The 27964-nt window shown below is 43.3% G+C and overlaps 1 protein-coding gene across 1 annotated transcript; it reads left to right on the forward strand.

Annotated features, from left to right (window-relative positions):
- Nucleotides 1–3: 3 nt before the first annotated feature.
- On the forward strand, nt 4–27964 carry LOC144591190 (TALPID3 protein-like; the record flags this gene model as incomplete). Its single annotated transcript, XM_078395478.1, has 8 exons — nt 4–126; nt 7552–7742; nt 9079–9191; nt 11370–11554; nt 14492–14654; nt 24336–24573; nt 26008–26252; nt 27888–27964. Coding segments are annotated over exons 1-8 (1335 nt in total), but the record flags the coding sequence as incomplete, so codon positions are not given.

Genomic DNA, 27964 nt, shown 5'->3' on the forward strand with positions numbered 1-27964 from the left:
GCAATGAGTAGCAATAGAAACAAGCATATACAAAGAAAATTGTTTTTTATAGGTGGAGTTTACGTTCGCTCCGTGACCTGCTGGGTTTTCTCCGAGATCATCCTCCCACACTCCAAAGATCTACAGGTTTGTTGGTTAATTGGCTTGGTATAAATGTAAAAAAATGTCCCTAGTGTGTGCAGGATAGTATTAATGTGCGGGGATCGCTGATCGGTGTGGATTCAGTGGGCCGAAAGGCCCGTTTCCACTCTGTATCTCTCAACTAAATTAAACTAAACAAGTCCATTGATGTGCTGCCGTTGATGTGATAAAGGCAACTGCTGTAATCTAATTTTTTTTAAATCTGAAACATTGTATGGAGCACTAATTGTTTGGGGAATCAACATCTCACTTTCTGTGGCATGTCTGGGCCGTGCCTGCTGAACTACAGCATGAACCAGCAGTTTGCAGCCCTCAGAAAAGTTTTATTTTAACTTGTTGAATTGTCAGAGCAGCAAAGTCATAACGGAGCAGTTTTTGTTCAAATTACCCATATGACGAGAAATATTATTCTCGCTCTCTATGGATTAGATATTTTAATTGCTCCAGTATGTCACATCCTCCCTCTTCACATGGATGTAACAGATGTGATTGAATGAACATAAGTTATGTTCAAGTTTATTGTTGTAAATGTGGTTTATTCTTGTGATCATTTTCTGCCACATAATTGATGCATTCTTCCAGTGTTCCTTTCCAATATTTTCTAATTTCTGTCATTCTAATTTATAGTTCTCAATAAAATGACCGTAGGGAGTCTCAAGCATTAAACCCAGTATTCCGAACCTGAAACAAAATCAAAAGCATCTCAGTACTTTTGAGCAGCATGTGTAAATGTTATTTTCCATAGTTCTGCAATGTACTTCATAACCTTTAATAAGGCTGTGCTGTGGATTACATTTTCCCCTTAAAACATTTACTAAACTGTAGCTCATGTCTCTGGCACAATGCCTTTTTTCCATTGCCAGGCCAATAAAGTATTATGCTGATTCCAAAAAGTACGACACGCATCTGACCAGAAAAAACAAAATGCTGCACTGAAGCCTGAGCCAGTTAAAACCACTCAGGTTTCCAGCACCAAATACAACAGATTGCCCTTTCATTTTGCTTTGTAACTTCAAATGTAGCGTGCTTGGCACAAAAATGTTTGTCTGGAAATCTGTCTTGGCAAGAGGCCATGGTATAAAAATTCTGCAGACCTCAAGAAAATCCGCAGCCATTGCCAGGAAAGTTGATCTCTGGGCTTTGCATGAACTGTTTAGTGTTTTTGAGTGAAATGTTGCATTGGCAGTGCTCCCTGTTGCAAAAATCTCTGTTACAAATAACTTTGCAAAGTAGAAGTTTAACTTTGAGAAAACTTTAAATGTTACCAGTTTGGGTTTATTCATGGACTAAAGTTTGGCAACCCACAGATCTGAAATGTACTGAGGTCATGGGACACACACTGCTTCGGCAGATGGAGAGTACTCAACATGATCACAAAGTGAAATCGGTGGTTGACTCCATGATGCATGTCACTTGACCTCAGCTTGTCAAAATCATACAGGCATGTCATAACTCGGCCTCTACTTTAAAATCTTAGCTTCAGTTTCATTTTTTTTTAGCTGTTTTGGCAAACGCTTTTTGTACAGTTGCCTTCCCTTTCGCTCCTCCCAACCGCTACGGAATCCATCCTGTAAACAGGCTGTCCCAAAAAATGCCACACAAAACAAGTGGTGATGTGTACAGCTAAACATATTGGAGTACACAGAAAACCCTCACTTGTGCTTTTCCTTCCTAACACCTGATGTTTCAGTGTACATACTTTTGTCATATCTCTTTACCAAGTGATTTGAAATATTCTGTTATAATCACACTTAAAGAAGTAGGCAGGAGAAAGTGTATTACATTTAAAGAGGTATCACCATCTTGTAAACCACGTTGTATAAACACTTATATTTTCAAAGATTTTGGTTTGCAATTTGATAAAACATTCTTAATGAAGCCAATGTTTGTAATTAGATTACTTTGTTCAGCAATCCAGCTTTTTAGATTGCAGCGACCATAGGGATTGGTCCTGAGAGTCGAACCCTCGGATTGGCCAGCAAGGTCAGGTGGTGGTTTTGGCGCCCAAAACCAGTCAGTGGGAAGAGAACTTCGATGTGAACAGTTTGAGTTAATGGTTGTCTGTAATCTCGTTTGTTATCCTTTGTGATTGAATATTGCTGCCGCTATAAACTTCTTCAACAAAGTACAAGCCTCCAGGCTCGCCATATTGGTGACCCCGACGTGATCTAGCCAATCATCTACCATGGAGGGACACGACGCCCCTGCTTTGGTTCTAACGCCCGGCGTACCGCAGCTAATCGCGGTCAGCGTTCATCTTCCTCCGTTTTGGGCGCATCAACCACACCTTTGGTTTGCCCATGCTGAAGCGCAGTTCCACCTGAGAAACATCTCGGTGGATGAGACAAAGTATTATTACCTGGTCAGCGCCCTACCGCCGGAGACGTCCGCGCGGGTGTTGCAGTTCTTCACCTCCCCTCCGGCAGAGGGCAAGTACGAGGCGCTGAAGGTACTCATGCTCCGAACCTTCGGATTCAGTAGGCATGATCGAGCTGAGAGGCTTATGCACCTACCGGATCTCGGAGATCGGCTGCCGTCCACCCTCATGGCCGAAATGTTGGCGCTGGCAGGTGAGCACAAGGATTGCCTCATGTTCGAGCAGGCATTCCGAGAGCAACTTCCAGAAGATGTTAGGCTTATGCTCACGGATTGTTCTTTTAAGGACCTCGTGGCATACGCGGAGAAAGCTGATGCGCTCATGGCATCGAAAAAACACAGTTCGATCAACAGGGTCTCGGCACCATCGGGCAGCCCGCAGCGGCACCAAATCATGGCGTTGTCCATTACATTCCCACCGAGGGGCCCCCCGTTTTCGCTCGGGCCCGGAGGTTGCCGCCGGACAAACTGATGGTAGCGCGTGAAGAATTTCCGAAGATGGAACAAATGGGCATTGTCCGTCGGTCCGACAGCCCGTGGGCCTCTTCGTTGCATATGGTCTCCAAAGCATCTGGGGGGTGGAGACCATGTGGAGATTACCGGCGCCTTAACGCCGTCACCACGGCAGACCGCTACCCCGTACCGCACATCCAGGACTTCTCATCTAGGCTGGAAGGTGCCATGGTATTCTCCAAAATTGATTTGGTGCGGGGCTACCACCAGATTCCTGTGCATCCGGAAGACGTGCCGAAGACGGCCACGATCACTCCGTTCGGGTTGTTCGAATGGCTGCGTATGCCTTTCGGTTTGAAAAACGCGGCACAGGCTTTCCAGCGGCTTATGGACCATGTTGGTCGGGAATTGTCTTTTGTTGTCATTTATTTGGATGATATCCTGGTCGCCAGTCGCTCGGAGCAGGAACACCTGGTCCATTTGCGGACCGTGTTCCGGCGGCTTCAAGACCACGGGCTCATCATCCACCCCTCCAAGTGTCAATTTGGCCTCCCCTCTATTGATTTCTTAGGACACCGGATCACCTCAGCCGGCGCCACTCCTTTGCCCGAAAAAGTGGAGGCTGTCCGTGCCTTCCCGCGGCCCACCACAGTAAAGGGGTTGCAGGAGTTCGTGGGGATAGTGAATTTCTATCCCAGGTTCGTGCCGGCAGCAGCACAGATCATGCGTCCGCTCTTCCAGTGTCTCGCAGGCAAACCTGTCGAGTTGGAGTGGTCCGCAGCCGCTGAGAAGGCCTTTGAGGCAGCTAAAGTGGCTCTCGCAGACGCCACAATGCTCGTCCACCCAAGCGCCTCCACCCCCACGGCCCTGACGGTCAATTCGTCGGATGTGGCGGTGGGAGGGGTTTTGGAACAGCATGTAGATGGCAGTTGGCAGCCCTTGGCGTTTTTCAGCCGACAGCTTAATGCGGCTGAGCTGAAATATGGCGCCTTTGACCGAGAGCTTCTGGCTCTCTATTTAGCTGTCCGCCACTTTAGGTATTTTCTAGAAGGCCGCCCATTTGTGGCCTTTACTGACCACAAGCCATTGACATTTGCTTTTTCGAAAGTGTCCGACCCATGGTCGGCCCGCCAGCAGCGGCACCTGACTGCCATCTCAGAGTTTACCACCGATGTCCGCCACGTCGCGGGTCAGCTTAATGCCGTTGCTGATGCCCTGTCCAGGCCAGCCATTTCCCCAATTTCAGCGGTGGAATGCGAGGTAGATTTCCAGGAGCTTGCGGAGGCACAGCGCCTGGCAGACACTGCCTCAGCATACCAGTCCACCACTTCGGGGTTGAAGTTGGCCCAAGTGGCTTGCGGGCCTGCGGGTACAAAAGTCTGGTGTGATGTTTCCCTTCCCCGCCCTAGGACGGTGGTGCCGGCCGCCCTTCAGCGCCAGGTGTTTGATGCCATTCATGGGCTGGCGCACCCGTCCATTAGCTCCACCTCTGCCTTATTAGCCGCTAGGTTTGTGTGGCATGGCCTGCGGAAGCAAGTAGCCGCTTGGGCCCGATCCTGTGTTCCCTGCCAGACCGCTAAAGTTCACAGGCCTGTCCAACCTCCGGTGCAGGAGTTTGCAGTCCCTGCGGTCCGTTTTTTCCATATTCATGTTGATTTAGTTGGGCCTTTACCTTCCTCCAGGAGCTACATTCACCTACTCATGGTGGTTGACCGATTTACCCGTTGGCCGGAGGCCTTCCCGTTGTCCGACACCTCTGCCGCCTCTTGTGCCCGGGCCCTGGCCCTCCATTGGGTGGCCCGCTTCGGTGTTCCGTCCGTCATTACCACCGACCGGTGGTCCCAGTTCACCTCTGCCCTTTGGGCTACGCTAGCGGAGCTGTACGGTTCCCGGTTGCAGCAGACCACGGCGTACCACCCCCAGGCTAATGGGCTCGTGGAGAGGTTTCACAGGCAACTTAAGGCGGCCCTCAGTGCGCGGCTGGACGGCCCTGACTGGGTAGACCAGCTCCCCTGGGTCCTTTTGGGCATCTGTACTGCTCCTAAGCAGGATCTCGGAACCGTCCGCGGAACTGGTATATGGCTCGCCACTCAGAGTGCCCGGGGATTTCCTTCCGGAGTCCTCTGGTCAGCAGTCCTCGGTTCCGTCGGTTTTAGCATCCCTCCGGGCGCGAGTGGGTTCCCTGGCTCCGGTTCCTACTTCGCATCATGGGTGTTCCATGGTGCATGAACAGCCTGCCTTGAAGGACTGTGAATTTGTGTTTCTGCGTAGGGATGCCCATCGTTCCCCGTTGCAGAGGGTCTATGAAGGACCGTTCCGCGTGTTGCGTAAAGGGACGGTCACCTTCACCTTGGATGTTGGGGGCAGGAGTGAGCTCGTCTCTGTGTCCAGGCTCAAACCTGCACACTTGGATCAGGGCCGCCCTGTCCTGGTCGGTCAACCGCCTCGACGGGGCCGTCCTCCTGCAATTCCCCCTGATCCGGGACCCCCTGCTCCTGTGGTTCCTGCAGCCCCTCTCCTTACTCGTTCTGGTCGCGAAATCCGGCTCCCTGCTAGGTTCCGTACCTCGGGTTCTGGGGGGGGGGGGGGGGGGGGGGTCATGTAGCGACCATAGGGATTGGTCCTGAGAGTCGAACCCTCGGATTGGCCAGCAAGGTCAGGTGGTGGTTTTGACGCCCAAAACCAGTCAGTGGGAAGAGAACTTCGATGTGAACAGTTTGAGTTAATGGTTGTATGTAATCTGGTTTGTTATCCTTTGTGATTGAATATTGCTGCCGCAATAAACTTCTTCAACAAAGTACAAGCCTCCAGACTCGCCATAAGATGTAACTTTTATAATCCTGCAGAATTTTGGTCCATATAAGAGCACTGCAAAATATACAAAATCACCAGACTTTAAAACAGCTTGATTTGTGAAAAATTGTGCAGCAAGCATATGTTCCCATAGCAACCAAACAGTTACCAGATTTAGGCCAGCCAATCAAAAAAGCTCCTGCAGTCACAGCCCAGACAAGAACAGGAGAGCAGCATTTTGAAGTAGATGTCATGAACTCACCACATGTTATTGAATGTCATTTTTCCACAGTACTTCTACTCCTTGGCGTCTTAACAATTGGATACATCGTTACACAATCAGTTTGCATTTATTTCTGAACATAATCAGAAAGCAAGCTTATGCATCTGAGCAATACTAAAACTGTTCAACAGCAATTCCAGCTGCAATGCCTGCCAAGTATCCTGTTGGATACATATCAATTTCCAAAATGAACCCAATGTGAGTTTTGTTTACGCAGGCCATAGAATATCACAAAATATTGAGGAATTATTCCACCTCTCTTTGAAAAATGCTTGAATATCATCTAGTGACCAGTACAGGAACATAATGCATATCTTTTAAGATTAGCTTTGATGCTTCATCATTACTTGGAGGTGTAACTGTGTTACTGCATTGTTGCTGTAATGTAATCCAAAGAGTTCCACTAACAACAATGTTGGAGTGTATTGACAAAATGGATTGCAGCAATTCAAAAAGGCTCCACTACCTTCTCAGGAATTATTAAAGTTTTGCCTTGCCTGTGCTGCCTGTATCCGATGAACGTATAAATAAAATTAAAGAAAGCAAATATTTCCCATTCCACTCAAACTTCCAGCTTACCTTTCTATTGGAATCAAAATTGTTCAATTTTACTTCAGAATCGAATTAAGAAAATATGATGCTTTTAAACTTCGACGGGGCTTTATTGGTACACAGTAGATGCCAAGGGTGGAGAATTAAAACAACAGGCAATTAAATAGTCAGATTTAGGCTTGTGGACGTTAGGAGGGTTTTACTGATGAAACACCCAATCTGCAATTTCTTAATTCCATGTTTCAGTTTTTATATCAATGATTTAGGTAGGAAAATATCATCATTTATAATTTCTAAAGAAAAACTGAGAACTGAACAAATGAGTACTTGGCAGAGCCCCTCTGTTTGTTCAACAAGGGTGACCCTGATCCTTTGTTGTTTCCCACTTTCATTCTCCATCCCACTCCCACTCTGACCCCCCTCCCCAGTTCAGTTTCATACACTGTACAATCAAAGCCCAAACTGAGCTTGAGGAACAGCACATCCTCTTCCATTTTGGCTTTACAGCCCTTGGAACTCCTGATACCTGATCCGCTGAGTATTTCCAGCATTCTCTTTTGTTTTAGATTTCCATCAGCTGCTGTGTTTTACATGTCACAATTCAAATATGAATTCTCTCTCTCCACTGCCATCATTTATCTCCCTCCTTTTGTACAATTCCAGAAAGATAGGATAACATTATTATTTCTCTCCTCGATAACACCAAAACGAATCACATCACCTGGACAATCCTGGCCTCCGCCCTTTCTTTCCTTTTGTTCTCAACATTACTATCTCTGCAACTTTAAATGCGTTTGTTTTCTCACTATTCTGTTCAAGTATTGTTAATCTGAAATGTCTACTCTGTTTTACTCTCCATAGATGCTGCCTGACTGCTAAATATTATTAAGTAACAGAACAATGTTTATCTGACATTTTCCATTTTAAGCCCTACTTGTTTTTTTTGTGTTTAGGACCCTGATACTGATACTGAATATCAAGGATCACCTGAACCAGCGATAGAGTTGGAAGGCTTTGCTGAGTCCATTTCTGCTTTGTACAAAGATCCATCATTTCCTCCTTCTGTTCCTGCCTCTCATCCAGCTGTTAATATTGTAGGAGTGATAGAGCGCAAGGAGTCCATAGAAGATCAGCTGATAGAGTGGTAGGTAACATGTTGAAGACATTGAAGGTAGACACAAAATGCTGGAGTAACTCAGCGGGTCAAACAGCATCTCGGGAGAGAAGGAATGGGTTGACTCATTCCTTCTCTCCCGAGATGCTGCCTGACCCGCTGAGTTACTCCAGCATTTTGTGTCTACCTTCGATTTAAACCAGCATCTGCATTTTTTTTCCTACACATGTTGAAGTCATTGAAATGTTGTGAATTGTATACATTGATGATCTCAACTAAAGCAGAGGGTACTTTGGTAAAACAAATCTTCAATCCAAGTGCCAGTTTATCAATGAGATTATCACATGTCTTGCTGCTTCTTATTGGTGCTTCTCATACCACCCACATATATTCAAAAACTCTCTCTCAATCACACACATCTCCCTTGTCCAGTTACCTGCTCTCCCCTCATCTCCTCACATCCACTCCTAAATCAATTTGAGCTTGCTCCCTCTCTTGTTCCGCTCTTTAACCTTCTGCCACCCACTCTCAGATTCCCTCCCATTCTCTCACATTCTGACTTCCTTCAGCCCTTTCCTCCACCCACATTCCTAGCCATGATCCAGCTCATGATCTCAGGCAGGCCCTGGCCCTCAGTTCATGATGCACACCTGAAAACATTCCCAGTCCATACCGATTCTGGCCACATTGCGGCCTACAGCTCCTATTCCCAGTAATGCTCCACTCCCTTGTCTTCTGCTGCATTGGTGGCCCTACTATTGCATGGTACTGTCATCAGTACACCTGATCCCATTCCTGACCTCACTGTATCTGCACACATGACCACTTTCCTGGACACAATCTACCTGCAAATGGTCACAATTTAACGCAATTCAAATACATTGCAGCTCTTGATTCAAATCTGCACAACCGCCCACTTTCCCAGCTCCTGTAGCCCATCCTGGACACGCCCCATACCACTCCTGGTCCCAACCATGCTCTCTCTGCATACATGATCCCATTCCCAACACAATCTATTCACTCACATGGTCCCGTTCCCAGCCACGCTGCCACTGCACTCCTGGCCCCAACCCTGACCATGGTCCTCCTACATACATGGTCCGATTCCCAGGACACTCTGTACACTTACCTGGTGAATTTACCAGCTGCGGTCTGCTTGGACACCTGGCCCCACCTGGCCTTGTTCCATCTGTACACCTGCCCACAATCCCCAAGGGAGTATCACTGAAGGTCAGTGGAAGCTGCCAATGTCTCGTGCAGCTTGAAATGTGGAACACAGTTATATGCCTTTTTTTTTAAAGATCTGTCCACGTATTATGAATATTTTCTAGTTTGTCATCAAATATTGAAATCCTTATTCCAACAGGGTTGAGCAAGAACTCATGTCCCGAATCATTAGTAAGATGTGTCCTTTACAGCCTGTGGAACATGTTATTAATTCCGAAAGTGAGGAGAGTGTGCTGTCAGGCTCAGATATTGGTATGTCTCACCTTAACATCAATTTAAAGTACTGCGCCAATTTAGATTCAAGCTTATCCTAATAATATTTAATATGACTTATGTAAGGTTGTTTAAGTTAAAAAAGATTACTTCCTGCCTTTCAACTTTTAACATTGAACACATTTTGGGATTTTGTAAATTATCTCTATTTCTCCAACTTTTTTATTCTCCGTGTTTTCCTTTTACATTTCCGTTTCCTGCCTGGATGATAAATGTCAGCAATGTATCTCTGCAAAAATGTCTCTGAGGAATAATATGCTTCTAATCTTCCACTTTTCCATATAGTAACCAGCATTGGGAGAATGGCTAAATTTTGACAAATGCTACACGTGGAGGTCATAAGTTCAATCCACATTTCTTGCAGTACAATTAATAGTGTGCTGGTGCAAATCTTGGCCACACTAGCACAGTACTTACTGTTCAGTGTTGACATTAATTCAAATGTTCTGAACTCAATGTTGGCAGCTTTTTGGATCAATATTTCTGGAAAAATAATCTCTCGTTGATAAATGTGACATATTCCCATGACATCTACGACTGCCAATGTGTTCCTCCGCCAGTCACATCTTTTCATCCCCTTTCTGCCTTCTGCAGGGACTGCTCCTTCCGCAACTTCTTGGTTTACTCATCCCTTTACAGCCTAACCACCCCTCCCCAGGTACATTCACCTGAAACTGTAGGAGATATAACACCTGTCCTTATACCTCCTTCCTCACATCCATCCAAGACCACAGTTGTCCTTCCAGGTGAGGCAGAGATTCACATACACCTCGTCCAACTACATCTCCATGAATTTTGGTTCAGTGAGACCGATTATAGACTCGGCGACTGTTTCGCTGAACACTTGCGCTCGGTGACCCAAGGCCTGCTGGATCTCCCGGTTGCTAACTATTTTAACTCCTCTTCTCATTCCCATACTGACCTTTCCTGACCCTCCTACATTGCCAGAGTGAGACCGCACACAAACTGGAGGGACAGCACCTCATATTCTACTTGGGTAGCTTTGGGAACAACCCAATGGAAAAAACATTGAATTCTCCAATTTTAGGAAACTATCCTGACCTCCCCCCAGTTTCTATTCCCCCCCATTTCCCCATCTCTCTTCCCTGTGCCCCACCTGGACATGCATTCATTTCTCCCCTCCCCCTCCCCTTCCCCCTGCATTCCTTCCTCTGGTATAACAATTTGCAATTCTTCAGTCCCTTTGTCTCACACCTTCTGTCTTTTCATTTCTGGCCTTTGTCCAACCTTCTGCCTATCGAAAAACGCCCCTCATCTTAATCCACATATCACTTGCCAGGCTTTGCCATGCCTCTCCTCTTTACCAGCTTTGTCCCCCGCCCCCCCAACACAATCATTCTGAACAAGACTCCTGATCGGAAACATCATTTATCCATGTTCTGCAGGGATGCTACCTGACTCCAGCTCTTTGTATCTTCTCATGACATTTCCATTGTTTTAAAAAGCCATGTTTTGCATGTTCTTGTTTTAAGGGAGCCATATTTTGTTTTCTTCCTTACTTCCCGCCCCTCCCCTGTGCCCCACCTAGACTCGCACCGAGTTCTCCCCTCCCCCTCCACTTACATTCCTTCATCTGGCTTCACAATTTGCAACGCTTTAATCCTTTTGACTCACACCTATTTTTTTCTTCTCTGGCCATTGTCAATAACCTACCTATCAGAAATCCCATTTGCTTGTGTTTCCCTTTTACCTGCCACACTTTGTCTTGCCCCTCCTCTCTTCTACCTCTCTTTCCCTCCCCCCATCCACAATCAGTCTAGCCCCAAAATGTCACCTCTTCATGTTCTGCAGAGATGCTGCCCGATGCACTGATACTCCAGCACATTGTATCTTCTCATATTGCTGTTGTTTATAGAGAGCCATATTTTCTTGTTTAAACTTTCACTATTAATAAAATGGCACTTTCACAGTAGAGATATGAAATAAGTATCTTTCTTTATTTCTCTGAATTAAAGCTGAATGATTAACGTGTAACTCTGCCATCCTCTAATGGTTGTTAATGAGGCAGCTTTTTCTGCCCCGAATTAATTTGTGAAAACGGGAAATATATAATTTTCTGTAGCATCATTTACTTATGTGTATTCTGCTTTGATATGGTTTCCAGAGCTAAGATGTTATTGTTTGCTTCCTCAACAGTAGAAGCTGCTGGAGGAGGAGGCTTGCAGCTTTTTGTGGATGCAGGCGTTCCTGTGGACTCTCAACTAATTCGTCAGTTTGTAGACGAAGTACTTGCTGAGATAATCGCCATTATGCTGGGGCAGCGCCAGAGTGAAAGTAAAACACTCGTACAAGAACCTTCTCAACAAAGAACAGCTTCACCGGTTAGAAGTTCTCATATTCCACAAAACATTTAGAGACTGAACACATTTATCTCAATAATGTGTATGAGAATACTGTCTGATATTGTGTCTGAATCCTAATCAAACTCAAGTGGCATAGCGTGGAATTGGGGAGTGATTTAATCATGCCCACTCATCATTTAGTTTCTCAGCTTGCACAGCAGTAAATGATGTGTTGCGCTGGTGTGAAATGTAAGCGTTTTGTTGGCTAAACTAGGCATCTTCAGTGCTTATTACAAAACCATGCAAAAAAAAAATGCTGGTGAATCAAAATGAGCATTTACTCCCCCAAGGTATCAGGGTAGTTTGATATAAAAACGTAGACATGATTTATACTGACTATTACATTAAAAACAATGCAGGGCTTCTATTCATGTAATATATCAAGGAATATTCACAATTACTGATGCCTATTCGCTAGAAGCGAGTTTGAAGCTATCTAGATTACTTTGCCCAGAATCCTCAAAAGAAAATTACAATTAAATATTCTGAGTGAAAGAATTCTTTTGCATAAAGAATTCCAATCTACGCTGTGTTTCTGAATCTTGCTGTAAAGGTCTCAGGAAAAAAAATGTAAGTGCAAGCGTACCTACTAACATAAAAATGAGGAAGTATTAGTTATTTGGCCTCTCCCAACCTGTTCTGTCAGTCAATAAAACCTTGACTGAGACTATTTTGTAACTCCAACCCTGCATGCCCATCAGTCCCCGGTAATTATTCAATGCCTTACTTATCAAGAATCTATTTATCTCTGCCTTAAAAGTATTCAAAGTCTATTTCCACTGCCTTTTGAAGAAGAAAATTCTAAAGACCCATGACCCTGAGAAAGAAAAAAAATCACCCCATGGGTGACCACCTATTTTTAAGCAGTGACCTCTTTATTTTTGTAACAGTCACAACAACTATTTCCATACTTGGCATCTGCTGTCATTTCAATCTCACCACACTCTATACATGCACTAAAAATGACATGGCTATTTAGGCTGGTCCTGGCATTCAACTTAACTATTATTAGAACAAAACACTGCTGTTCTTTGGAGTAAATTTTTAGCCCTGCTACATATGTTCATATCAGTGGTATCTATATATTACTAAAACTCACATCTTGTTTGTTCCCCTGTTCCTGTATGTTTGTTCCCCCGTATGTTTGTTTGTCCCATGTGTTTGTTTGTGCCGTTTTCATCCAGAAAAAAACAGTACACGATAGCGTGACAATTTTAGATCCACTCTACTCACCATTCCCCCCGAGGTCTCAATAAATCAACTTTTGTTACTTTTTGAAAACAATTTACCTAATAAACTTTAATCAATGCGCTAAAACCTTTGTATTGTTTTCCAAATTAACGTGTTAAAAATTGCTTGGTAGAGGTTAGAATACATTACTTAAAATAACTAGACTCAGTTTATGTGTCAACAAAGTGGATTATCTTTTAAAATATTTGTCACTGGCAATCTCTGCTGTGAATTTAAATCAGTGGTGCAGAGAAAAGAGAACTTAATTTACATAAGCGTTTTACAATGAAGGTAAGTAACCTGTTGGCAAATGTTTTTCTATTTAACCACAAGCAAAATCTGATAATTTCCAATTGATTCAGACACATTTCTTTTCTTAGATTAGCATACTGATATTAGAAGGCAGATTTGCTTTAATAAACTTGAAATATTTTAGCGCTATCCTTTATCTAATGATATCTTGGTTATGAAAGGCGGAAGACTGAAGCACTAAAAATGTACACTCCAAAATATAGTATAGCAGAAATGCAGTTTTCATTTTTTCTGATTAACTTGTTTTTGGCGAATGAAAAGGTTGTGTGGTTGAATATTTAACATTTATGGCCACAAATTTGATATAACCAAGTTTATAAATCTGTTGTAAACGTTGGTATTTCTTTTTAGAAGATCTATTTATATATTTTTTATATAAGCGTTTATTTCTTTGTGAAATTATTTTTAATGGTCGGTAAGTCAGTTTTGTTCACATTACAAAGTGTTTCGTTAGAAGAAATAACTTTGTCATATGGTGGTATTTTAAGCCACCCTGTTCTTTGGTCTGTACAGAGTTTTTCATCTCAATCAGGGCCTCATTCATGCCACTTGTAGCTATGGGTGTCAAGGATTGGTATTGTGCCCTTGAGGTTTTTATTTAATTTATTCAGAAATGTATAAAATTATTCAGTTTTAACAATCTTGAAAATATTTAAAAATCTCAAAACAAAATTGATTGAAAGGATTTAAAAATCCTTACATATCAAAAACTTTGATACTTATATGAAAGTAAAATAATTAAAAAAAATAAACATTTAGCTCCCCCTCTGAAATAAATGTGGTCTTAAATCAGTCTCACATTCCCAACAGGAAATCCTGTCTTTCCCATTGAACCCCATTCAGAGTCCAGCATTTGAACTGAGTGGCATAACCACTGGCAGCTGTGGTCAATAAATCTTATAGGTAATCCATACAAGCCTGAACTTATGTGGTAATAACTGAATGTTAGCGATTCTCTTCAAAACTGTTGAGCCACAGTCACCAGGATATTGGCCCAATGTTTTCTAAACGATCCTCATACTGAATTTATTGTAGATTTGCATATCAAATCTCCGGTCTTCACAAAGCTATTGTGCTTTATAGTCATATTGGGGAGTTCCAGGATGGCTGGAAAACTTTGCAGAGAATTAAAGTTCAAAAGTTCTGTAATAATTTATCAAAATTAGTTGCTTACATATTAAAATTGCTAACCAGTTTCTCCCAAATTGTTAGGCAACCTGTCCTGTCTCTGCATGAGCTCAGTGCAGAGTTAGATGTGTTGGTGTGGATTCATAGATGCGGTCAATCTAAGCTCATATAAGCTCGGAACTGCTTCAAATCAAAACCCAATCTTGGTCTGATTGCCTGATTTTTTGCACTTTACCATTCCTACAGATAATGCTGATTCCAACACCAGTTCCAACACCAAGACAGACTCCATCACCTCCAGCTAGAAATGCTACCCTCATTCAAACACCAGAGCTCACACCCCAAGGTTCTGTTGAGAACGAATCAGAATCTGAACCAGAATTGGAACCTTTCGTGAAGTCACCACTAAGTGAGTAGAAACCTTCCCTGCACAGTATGCTGTGTTTTCCATAAGGTGGAAGATAATATTGGTACTGGTACTGATTTATTATTGTCACATGAACTGAGTGAGATACAGTGAAAACCTTTTCTTCAATCAAAATCAAAATCAGATGGTATTACACATGAATACAATCAATCCATCCACATGTACAACAGGCGGAACAAATAAATAAATACTAAAAGTGCAGAATATTATTTTCAACATTGTAATGTGCCCTTATGTAGAATTTCCTTGAGTTTATTTAGATATTAGAAAAGATCCAGCTCATTATATTACATAGAGGATACCCTTAAGCAATTATCAGGAAAATTATTGAACTATCATTCCGTGTTATATATATGTCTTAATGTTTTTGTTATGTCTCAGGGTTCATTCAATTGACCATTCATGTCTACTTGACTCATGTCAAGCTCAACAGGGTCTGACTAACTGTGTCATGTTCAGGCTGGGTCAGGCCCACATTCTGGTAATGCATTCACTGGGTCATGCTGTACTGACCCAGGTCAGCACTTTATCCATATTCGGATTATTTACTTTATAGGAAAGTAATATCATTATTAAACAAATTAGTACATGTTTGAGATTGTTACATTTATAATGATGGCTAAATTGAACGTGGGATAATCATCGGCGATCATTTTAACTCAAGTATGATTGTCCTCCTGGTGGGTGCTTTCTGTGGGTCTTGTGATGACTGAAGAGGCTGATCCTGGAGCTTCAGATCTTATGAGGGATGTCACATGGTATGTTCCTCCTGGAGGATGCCTGTGCACGACAGTTTTTAGGATGCCTGTGCACGACAGTTTTTAGCATGAGGAGACTGGTGCACAGACAGCCATTATAGAGTCTTTGACAGAGAAGGACCCAGGTCCAACGACGTGGTCTCCATGATGGTTGGGAGTCTCTCCCTGCTGCAGTCTTCTTCCTCCTCCTTAGCCGCTGTGGTGCTCCATCCGTTGCCCAACCACCATCCTCCATCCATTTCTTCATTGAGGTCTTCATCTTGGGACATGCTTTGTTTGGAACCTCCCCCTGTCACCTGCCCACAATGGTTGACCCTGCCAGGATCCTGATGCTTTTGCTCTCAGGAGAAATTGTGTCATTATGGGATGTTCTGGTTGCCCCATTTGAGGAAAGATGTGCAGGCTTTGGAGAGGGTGCAGAGAAGGTTTACCCAAATGGTGCCTGGATTAGAGGGTTGCAGCTACAGGGAGAGGTTGAATCGACTTAGATTGTTTTTTCTGGAGCATTGGAGGTTGAAGGGAGTCTTGATAGAAGTACATAAAATCATGAGAGGTATAGCTAGGGTAGACAGTCAGAAGCTTTCTTAGAGTGGAAATATCCAACACCATAGGGCATAGTTATAAGGTGAGAGCGGGAAAGTTTAATGGAGATGTGCAGGGCAAGTTTTTTTGCACTAAGAGTAGTGGGGGCCTGGAACACACTGCCTGGGGAGGTGGTGGAGGTAGATATGATAGTGGTGTTGTTTAAGAGACTTTTGGATAGGCACATGGAAGTGCAGGAAATAGGGAGATATGGATCATATACAGGCAGTTCATTTTAACTTGGCATCATGTTCAGCACAAACATTGTGCACTGAAGGGCTTGTTCATGTGCTGTACTGTTCCATGTACTGATCCATCAGGATCAGATTGGCTATATTTGAGTTATGTTTCAGTCTTGTGGTCCAACAGACCTCCATCATTATGTAAATATAATTTGCCATGTGTGACAAGAAAAGTTTGTTGAAAAACATAGCTCCTGTAGGAAGATGCTTTTTAAGTGGATAGGACATGCATGCCCTCAAATTCAGTTGGCATCTTACTGATTTCGGACTACAACTCCCAGTGTGGAGCCAATGGAACCTCCAGGGAAAAAGTACAGGTAGTTTAAATGTGCTGTTTTTCCCAATGTCCTGCCAGATTTATATCAATTTGATTGATGCTGAGAAGCTGAGTCATTAGTTTGTTGAAACAAATTGGGTTTAACTGACGTGGCACTCAGCTGAAAGATGAGCTTCGGTTCGTAATCTGTCTTTTAACATTTATTCAAGTCAGGGCACACATAATGACAGCATAAGTTCCAAAACACAAATTTACCTTGAGGTTCAATGCTCCGGTCAATTTTTGATCATCACTTTAACCAATCTCCTTTTCATTCAGATTGGTCAACAAAGAACAGAGGAGAATTTCCAGCATTGGTAATCTTAAAGAGTTTTATTTCCTCTGCTTCTCGGAAACTTAACAACCATGCTGCTTCTTGCTTGTTCTGAATTATCCAACTGAGAACCTGTTGTTGATTTCAAGTGCTCCAACACTGCGTGGTGAGAAAGTTGCCATCAGCAGTCAACTAAACCATAGTTATGCACACTGTAAAAACATCTGGTTAAGATAGAATAGAATAGAATAGAATAACATGTTTTTGGACGAAATTCCGTTACCCACAGTCAACAATAAGAAGCAATAAAAATAAAGCAATAAGCCACACAATCACAAAACCAACATAAAACAAAAAACATCCATCACAGTGACTCTCCTCCAGTCACCTCCTCACTGTGATAGAAGGCCAGAATGTCTTTCTCTTCCCCGCCATCTTCCCTGCTGTCTTTTCCCGCGGTCAGGCTGTTGAAATTGCCACGTTGGGGCGGTCGGGGCTCCCGACATTGAAGCCCCCGCCGGGCGGAGAAAATCCCGTGGCCTATTCCAGGCCGCGCCGGATGGTGAAGGTCCGCAGCGGGCTGACACAAGCCCCGCGATTTGGGGCGGACAAAGACGCTGACGCTGCCGGAGCTCCCGACGTCGGCCCCCACCCAGGGACCTGCGAGCTTCCAACGTCCACGCGGCCCGTGGCTGAAGCCTCCAGAGCCTCCGAAGGCGAGTCGCAGCCGCACTCGCAGCGCCACCACAGTCTCCGAAAACAGCCAGCTCCGCAGGTGGTGAGTACAGTCAGGGCCGCGGGCTCTATGAACCAGACCCCCAGGTGGTCCCAGTTGGAGGCCGCTAGCTCCAGGTGCATGGCCGATGGTAGGCCGCAGCGGGAACGGAAATACGACCCAGAAAAAGGTTGCGTCTCCATTCGGAAGAGACTCCATACGGAATTTTTAATAATTCCTCCCCCCCCCACCACACACATAGCACACAAGCACAAAAAACACGACATCACATCCAAACACTACAATTAAGACAAAAATAAAAACACAAAAGACAAACGGACTGCAGGCGAGCTGCAGCTGCTGCGCAGCGCCGCCACTTCCTGATACTAAGATACAGTTGTAAATATTTATCTACAGTATATAAGTTGCTTCTTTCTTGAGTTTTTAACATATTCAAATGTTTTCTAATGAGTGCAAGAACAATTGTTGTACAACTCTTCCAAACTATGGGTTTGGTTGCATTTGGAGATTTTTTGGAGGGACAGGAGTTATTCACACTTGGAAAAGCGTAGACTTGCAAGGGATAATCAACATGGCTTTGTGTGGGGGAGAGCATGTCTCACACATTTGATTAAGTTATTCGAGGTAGTGACAAAAATGATTGATGAGGGTAGGACTTTGGATCTTTTCTACATGGACTTTAGTAAAGCATTTGACAACGTCCCTCATTGTACATTGGTCCAGAATATGTCATATGGGATTCAGGGTGAGTAGGTAAATTGGATCCAAAACTAGCTTGGTTAGAGAAGTCAGAGGGTAGTGGTGGTGGAGTGTTCTCTGATTACAACTGTGCAAGGATCAGTTCTGGAATCTTTGTTGTTTGTAAATATGTTAATAAATAGGATGAAAACTAAAGTGGGCTGATTAAGAAGTTTCTGATGACACCCAAAATTGTGAAGTAGTGGATGGTCAGCTACAGCTGTATATAGATCAGTTGGAAATTTTGGGCAGAGGAATGGCCTATACAATTTAATCCGGACAAGTATGAGATATTGCATTTGGCGAAGTAAAATGCAAAAGACGGTGTATAGTAAATGGCAGGATCTTTAGCAGCATAGATGGATAAAGGGATCTTGGGATGCAAGTCCATGGCTCCATAAAATGGGTAAGATAAGTAGATAGGGTGGTGAGGAAGGCATCCTTGCCTTTATGAGTAGGTGCATTGGGTATGAAAGCTGACAAGCCACATTGCAGTTGTGTAAAACTTTAGTTAGGTCACACTTGGAATATTATGTGTTGTTCTGGTTGTTGCATTATAGGAACGGTGTGGAAACCTTGGAGAGGCTCACCAGGATGTTGCCTGGATTGGACTATATTAGCTGTAAGGAGATGTTAGCCAAACCTGGAGTGTTTTCTCTGAGGCTGAGGGATGAAAGGATAGGAGTTCGCAAAATTCTGAGACAAACTAGTCAGAATCTTTTTTCAAGGATGGAAATGTCAAATACTGGAGAACATAAGTTTAAAATTAGAAAGGGAAAATGTAAAGTTGATTTGTGAGGCATGTTTTAACATAGAGAGTGGCAGGAATTTGGAATTCACTGCCAGAGTAGGTGGTAGAAACAGCAATGTTCCTGAGGTGATTAGACAGACATATGAGCAGGCAGGGGATAGTGGGGAAAGTGACCATATGCAGATATATGCAGTCTGAAGAAGGGTCTCGACCGGAAACGTCACCCATTCTTTCTCTCCAGAGATGTTGCATGACCCGTTGAGTTACTCCAGCATTTTGTGTCTACCTTCGACATATAGTATTAGTTTAGATTGTCATCATGATGATCACTGTCAAGATGGGCAGATAGGCCTGTAACCGTAAGCCTGTACTTTACTTCATTATAATTTCAGAATAAGGGTCATTAATTTTTTAGATGGGATGAGATGAAATTTCTCAGAGGATTGGAAATCTAGATTCCAGAGAGCTGTGGAGGTAGTCACTGAATATATTCAAGCTGGAGATCGATGAACATTTAAACCACAGGAGAATACAGGCCTTTCCCAGATTACGCAGGGTTACGTTACTGCAAACTGTTCATAATCTGGAAACAAGGCCTCAAAGATCTGAAGAAGGGTCTCGACCCGAAACGTCACCCATTCCCTCTCTCCTAGATGCTGCCTGACCTGCTGAGTTACTCCAGCATTTTGTGATACCTTCGATTTTTACTAGCATCTGCAGTTATTTCCCTCAAAATAAGTTCCCCAAGTGGCAGGAGATGTAACCAACTCTGCAGCGGCCAGAAAATCCATTCCGCCCATTTCCAAAACGTTTGTTCAAATGTACACGTTTGGAGAGAATGGGTAAGTAATGATGAGATGAACATGATGGAGGGCCCAGTTGACTACTTGTGCTCTGATTTGGATCTTACTGGCGAGTTTTGAAGATGTTAGGGTTTATTCACCAGAGCGGGGATAGTGAAGGAATGGTGTGACAACAGTGTTAAAGGCTTCGCACATGTTCATACAATGATTAGAATACAAAGCTTAATCATGAGCTAAGTATAAAATACATTTGAGTAGAAATTCAAAACACAGTTGCTTACCAAAGATAGTCTGAAAGCAAAATTTTCAAGCAGAAATCACAGGTGAGGCAGGTCTACAAAAAATCTTTTGGAAACACTTGAATTGAGAGGAACATTAAAAAGTATGGCAGAAAAATAGGACATGGGGATTAGACTGTGCGACTTTTCCAGCGACAATTGCTGGCATCGACTTTAGCGGAATGACTTATGTCTGTGTATTGTTACATTTAATGGATCTTTGTGGAGCAGAGCTGTTTTTATTTGAAGACAGGCTTTCTATTTTTTGAACGTAATTTAGCAAAATTGTGCACATAAGGTCTTGCATAGAGTTCTTGTGGAAGAGTGAGTTACGATTGTAACTAGCTATGCTATCAAATAGACTGGAGCATATTGACACCAATAGATTTCTTTCAAGCTTCTCTTCTAGAAAGCTTATGAGTTCAGCTAACCTGTCATGGCAACAACAGGTTGATTGAAGGTACCAAAGGAAAAAAGTGGAAGAAATTATGTATCGTCCTACTGAGAAATAACAGAAAATTGAAAGCAAAGACATCTATAACCCCTCTAAGTGGCTGGACACGTACATAAATAATTTAAATTTTGAGATTTAAAAAAGAATAGAAGTAGACTCCAGACGTATCAGGACGGAAAGTTTAAGAAGGGATAAGTAAGGTTCGGTAAATGAGGTGAGGTGAATACCGAATTAAAGGGGTTGTATTTAAATGCATGTAGTATAAGAATCAAAGTGGATGAGCTTGTAGCACAATTAGAAATAGGTAAATATGATGTTGTGGGAGTTACAGAGACGTGGCTGCAAGGGGATCGGAGTCGGGAGCTAAATATTCATGTTTATACTTCCTATCGGAAAGACAGACAGGTGGGCAGCGGAGGTCAAGTCAAGTCAATTCTATTTGTATAGCACATATAAAAACAACCCACGTTGACCAAAGTGCTGTACATCAGTTCAGGTACTAAGAAACGAACATACAATGGCACACAAACATGACAGCACATACATAAACAGTTCACAGCACCCCCTCAGAGGGCCTCAAATGCTAGGGAGCAGAAATAGGTTTTGAGCCTGGACTTAAAGGAGTCAATGGAGGGGGCAGTTCTGATGGGGAGAGGGATGCTGTTCCACAGTCTAGGAGCTGTAACCGCAAAAGCGCGGTCACTCCTGAGCTTAAGCCTAGACCGCGGGATAGTGAGATAGGTGGGGCGGCTCTATTGGTAAGGAATGAAATTCAGTCCTTAGCGAGGGGTGACATACGATCAGAAGGTGTAGAGTCATTGTGGGTAGAGCTGAGAAATTGTACAGGTAAAAAGATCCCAATGGGAACTATTTACAGGCCCCCAAACAGTGGCTAGGAGATAGGGTACGTTGCATCAGGAGATATAATCGGCCTGTAGGAAAGGCAATGCTACGGTGGTCATGGGAGATTTCAATATGCAGGTCAACTGGGAAAATCAGGTTGGTACTGGACCCCAAGAAACAGAATTTGTAGTGTGCCTCCGAGATGGTTTCATAAAGCACCTTGCAGTGGAGCCTACCAGGGAAAAGGCAATTCTGGATTTAGTATTGTGCAATGAACCGGATTTGATAAGAGAATTCAAGGTAAAGGAACCACATGGAGATAGTGACTACAACATGATAAGATTTAACCTGAAATTTGAGAGGGAGAAGGTGAAATCGGTGTTGGTATTGCAGCTGAGCAAAGGGGACTACAGAGGCATGAGGGAGGAGCTGGCCAACGTTGACTGGAAAGGGATCCTAGCAGAGATGACAGTGGAACAGCAATGGCAAGAATTTCTGGGAATAATTCAGAAGATGCAGAATCTATTCATTACCAAGAGAGAGAAAGACTCTAGGGGGAGAATGAGGTGACTGGCTGACAAGGGAAGTCAGGGACAATATAAAACTAAAAGAGAAGGCATACAACATTGCAAAGATTAGTGGGAAGCCAGAGGATTGGGAAGCTTTTAAAGAATAACAGAAGGTAACTAAAAAGCCAATATGGGGAGAAAAGATGAAATACAAAGGTAAGCTAGCTAATAATATAAAAGAGGAGAGCAAGAGTTTCTTCAGATATATAAAGAGTAAGAAAGAGGCAAGAGTGGACGTTGGACTGCTGGAAAATGATGCAGGAGAAGTGATAATGGGTAATAAAGAAATGGCAGAGGAGTTATATAACTATTTTTGTGTCAGTCTTCACAGTGGAAGATACCAGCAATGTGCCTGAAATTCAAGAGAGTCAGGGGTGGAAGTTTGTGGAGTGGGTATTACTCGAGAGAAGGTGCTTGGGTGGTGCTGAAGGTGGATAAGTCACCAGGACCGGATGGACTGCACCCTAGGGTTCTGAAAGAGGTGGCTTTAAAGAATGTGGATGCATTAATAGTGATATTTCAAGAATCACTAGAGTCAGGAGTGGTTCCAGATGATTGGAAAATTGCCACTATTACCCCACTGCACAAGAAGGGAGCAAAGCAGAATAGTGGGAACTTTAGGCCAGTTAGTCTGACTTCAGTGGTGGGTAAGATTTTAGAGTCCATTATAAAGGATGAGGTTACAGAGTAAGAAGTTCATGATAAAATAGGCCAAGGTCTGCATGGTTTTGTGAAGGGGAGATCTTGCCTGACAAATCTGCTGGAATTCTTTGAAGAAGTAAATAGTAGGACAGACAAAGGAGAGCCAGTGGACATTGCTTACCTAGATTTTCAGAAAGTCTTTGATAAGGTGCCACACATGAGGCTGCGAAGGAAGATGAGAGCCCATGGAATCAAAGGGTAGATACTAGCATGGATAGCAGGTTGGCTGGATGGGAGAAGGCAAAGAGTGGCAATACAGGGGGCTTTTTTCTGGTTGGATGCCAGTGACACGGTTCCACAGGGGTCGGTGCTGGGGCCGCTACTCTTCACGTTGTACATGAATGATTTCTCATTACGCATTGTTAATGAACCACTCTTCCCAGCTTAACAACATCTTTCCCGTAGCAGGGTGACCAAAGTTAACAACATATTGTTTGTTTGCCTCTTTGTCGGGTATGTCGAACAATCCCTGTTCCGGACATACACTGGCCCCATCCCCGAACTCTACCTCCGCTACATCGACGACTGCATTGGTGCTACCTCTTGTACCCATGCAGAACTCACTGATTCATACACTTCACTTCCAATTTCCATCCTGCCCTTAAATATACTTGGACTATCTCCGACATCTCCCTCCCGTTTCTGGACCTCACCATCTCCATCACAGGAGACAGACTAGTGATTGACATCTACTATAAACCCACTGACTCGCACAGCTATCTGGACTACACTTCTTCCCACCCTGTCTCCTGCAAAAAGTCTATCCCCTACTCCCAATTCCTCCGTCTATGCCGCATCTGCCCCCGGGATGATGTTTCACACTAGGGCATCAGAGATGTCCTCATTCTTCAGGAAACTGGGCTTCCCCTCTTCCATTATAGATGAGGCTCTCACTAGGGCCTCTTCTACATCCCGCAGCTCCGCTCTTGCTACACCTACCCAAACCTTGAGTTCATCTGTCTTACTCGTCAGGCCTCTCGTATTAAAATAATTACAATTCAGTACAACAGTCCTTCCTACCCCCCTGCGTGCACCTGCCTATTCTGTCCGCTGAACTTTCTTCACCTTCCATAGAGACTGTCAGCCTCCATCCTGCAGTGGATCCCGCCTCCCTCCCAATCTACAATACATGGATAGGAAAAGCTTAGAGGGATATGAGCGAAATGTAGGCAGGTGCGACCAGTGTAGATGGGGCATCTTGGTCAACATGGGCAAGTTGGGCCGAAGGGCCTGTTTCTGTGCTGTATCACTATGACTCAACTCAGCCATCTGACAATTTAATGGGCAGGACTTCCTCTATTGATACCACTGATAATCCCCCTGATCTCCATCTCCTCTCCACCCTCCAATCCATTTGTTGCTTCTCTATTTTTATGCCATGCCACAGTTTAGGGTCTCGTGGTCAAGACTATACCCTGCTTTGCCTCCTAAGGCTTCATTGGGAGATTGTAAAAACATTGATGGATTTATATACCAGAGATGGCCACTGACCACAAAATCAGTTAATAATTGTTAAAAACATTGTCAATAAAAATAAAGGTCTATCTTAATTATTCAAATGTTTTATTATTGTTCCGACTGTGGCACAATAGTTAACACCCATTATGTTTAATACAGCTGTAGATGATGTGGGACTGAAACCTGTGGAAAAATCCAGCCCGGTCGTTACTCCTGTTATCACACCGACTCCCACTCTTTCAAGAGTATCCACACCTTCACCGATCACGCAGCCTATCTCAAAGACAAGCTCAGCGCCTTCGCAGAAACCTCCAAATCCCTGGGGAGATGCAGAACTCCCCCTAGAGGAGGAAAATCCTAGCGCAGCACAAGATGCAGCACCACGGCCAAGAGCCATGTAAGTGAAAATGTGATATTTTGAAAATATCTCAAAAATGTGATATGCTTGTGCTATTGCCTTTTTTGATCATTCTGTTCACACCTGTGCTAACACCTTTAAATCATCTTGAATGGTCTTGAAAATTAGAACCCACCCCCCTTTTTCTCCTCTCTCTTTCCCAAACCCCACTAGATTTGCACCCATTTATCCCCTTGCATCCTCCCCCTCTCCCCTTCCATTTATATTCCTTCCTCTGGCTTCACAATTCACACCTCTTCTCTCCTCATCTCACACCTTTTATGTTTTTATCTCTGGCCTTTGACCAACCATTTGCCTATCAAACATCCCCACACTCACCATGCTTTATCTTGCCCCCACCTCTCTTTCAGCCTTCATGTGCATCCTACAATCAGTCTGAAGAAGGATCTCAACCCAAAATGTCACCTATCCATCTTCTCCAGAAGCTGCCTGACTGCTGAGTTATTCCAGCACTGACTTACATTGGCTAATACTCTTCTCAAGCTTAAACGCTTTAAAAAATATATTCTCGCATCATTCCATGATTTAATTCCCTCTTCATCCATCTACTTTTGTGTTCTTCTGTATCTGGCCCAATGCACAACCCCCCCATTCACCTGTGCCAATCAACCCTTCCTTACCTGGATCCATTCAGCATCATCACATTCTAGATCTTGTCTCACCCTTTCCTCTCAGCTCTTTCTACTAGTTATCTTTCCTCCATTCTAGTCCTGACCCGCTGAGTTACTCCAATATTTTGTGATTTTTACTCAAAATTCCAGCATCTGCAGTTGCTTGTGTTTATTTTGATCCGTCCTTTGTTCTTATTTTACCTTCGGTTGCAAATCCTATTTTTGCATTTGTCTTTCACTCTAGTTAAATAATCCAGACCAAAGGTTCACTTAATATAATCATTCCTTTTTGCTTTTACTCACAAAATAGTATTTGAACAAGCAATACCCCTTTGTCAAAACTGACTCTTTTGGTCAAGAATTGTAAATTTTGGTTATGTCCTGATTGTTAATCCTTCACAACAGATGAAATAAAGCACTAACCACATGTGTGTCTTGGCTGTTGGCATTTCTCATCCTACCAGCCATTGACAAAGAAATCTGAAGACAGATGTGTTTCTAACACATGATCTGAGAAGGGTCACATGTGTGCACATAAAAGACGCACATGCTAGTGCACCGAATGTAAATGAATCTATTATGCAATATTGAACCACAACAATAAATTAAGGCTCATCAGTCTTTCAAGTTTTAGATTTATCTCTAGGAATAAGTATTTATTTCTCCTCTAGATTTCTATATTTATTTAGCGATTTTAAATGTATTAATTTATCCTTATTCTTCCTAGCTCGTTCACGCCAGAAATTATAAGGATAGATTATTTTATTACCATTTGTTTATTGATATCTATTATCTATTTTAGTATTATGTCAGTCGCCAACGACGAGGAACCTGAAAATTTAATTTTGACACCTCCACTCTCAACTGCCCCTGTCATTCTTCCAATGCACATGCAAACTCCAGCACCCCATCGTCTGTCAGAGACTCCATCTGCATCCACTGAAGAAAGTAGCTCGACAATCTCCGTCACCGAAACCGAGACTGCTGATCGAAATATCTCCGAAGGAGAGATCCTGTTAAGCTATGGGCAGATGGCTGCAGCAAAAGGTATAACCATAGCAGCCCAGTAAAAGCACGTGGCCATAAATTTTTAGGAAGTAGACCGTTGCACAGTACTGTGGAAACCATGAGTGATGTGCCATATTGGGAAAAGCTAGCCATAGTTCTCTGAATGCCACATACACTTGAGAACTGAAGGGCGCAGCATATAAGCTACCTTTTCACCTTATCATATGCTTAAACCACACCCAGACTAATGTAATGCATGATTTATTGTCTGGTTGTGAAGTGTTGTTTGATAGGAGTTTGGACAAATTCATCCAGATGTCCAAGGGAGCAGATACACAGCATATAAAGTGCCTATTTGCGATAAAGTACACTAATTCAAAACAACCAGTGTGGCCAAACCAAAGACAAGTTTAATCATTATAGTAGAGACATGGAGTTAAATGGTATGGACCCATTTGTAAGAAATCTTCAATTCCTAGATTATTCAAGTGTTCATCTAGATTCCTCTTAACATCTGGACTTATTCACAAAATGCTGGAGTAACTCAGCAGGTCAGGCAGCATCTCAGGAGATGCTGCCTGACCTGCTGAGTTACTCCAGCATTTTGTGAATAAATACCATCGATTTGTACCAGCATCTGCAGTTATTTTCTTACATTGACATCTGGACATCATCCTAGAAAAAATGACACTCTATGCTGAACTTTGTCATCACAAAAGATTACCAGTGAGTACAGGTAATGATTCAAAGATATTCTCAAAACCTCTGTAATATCTCCAGTAATTTGGCGGAAACCTTGACCTATGACTACCCATATGAAGAAAGAACATTCTGGCTGGGGTTGGGAATCTCAAGAACATTTGCCAGTCGCACATAGAAACTCAACACATCCCAAACTACTCACCCATCCATGCTGTCAAGCATCTTCTGCTCCATCTTTGTCAGAATTAGTAGGTTTCACATTAGCCTCATTGGCCGTTACAGAACACATGTAATGGAATGGACACAAGCTATCTTTGATTCCAAAGGCAAAAGACAAAGTGTTGGAAGAACTCAGCAGGTCAGGCGGCATTTGTGGAGGGAACGGACAGACGACATTTTGGGCTGGGACCCTCCTTCAGGTTCATCAGTCTGAAGAAGGGCCCCGACCTTAAACATGGTCTATCCATTCCCTCCCAGATGTTGTCTGACCCACTAGGTTTCTCCAGCTCTCTTTACTCAGGATTCAAGCATCTGCAGCTTCTTTCATCTTTGTTTGATTCCAAAGGTCCACTTAATAGAGAATAGAGAGAGCAGAGTACTGGTTGAGTTGAATATTTAACGGGTTGAAAGCCTTGCAGCAGTCTGTTGGGATTAGAATTTATCGGCATAAAATGTTGAACTATTGACATTATTATACTTGCATTTCCAGTGATGGGAGGGGGGGGGGGGGTTTAAAATCAACACCACAATGGTGTGATGTGTGTGCAGATGAGCTGACACTCTGTTCGCATAAAGACAAATAGCCATACATTTGCTAATGTGTGCTAAATAAATAGTACATGCAATTATGATATTTTGCAGGAAGCAAACATTTTCATTTCAGTGATTCATTGTCATTTTGAATGATTAAATCTGTGCGATTCTGAATTTTCTCTGTTCCGGTGTGTAATTGGTCCTTGCTTGTTTTTTCAGCCTTGGCAGAAGGAGGTATATTTTTTCCAAACTTCAATGATACTCTGTCCAGTACTCTTCGTGATACTCAAGAAATG

Source organism: Rhinoraja longicauda, unplaced genomic scaffold (genome assembly GCF_053455715.1).
Source record: "Rhinoraja longicauda isolate Sanriku21f unplaced genomic scaffold, sRhiLon1.1 Scf000654, whole genome shotgun sequence".
NCBI classification, from domain to species: domain Eukaryota; kingdom Metazoa; phylum Chordata; class Chondrichthyes; order Rajiformes; family Arhynchobatidae; genus Rhinoraja; species Rhinoraja longicauda.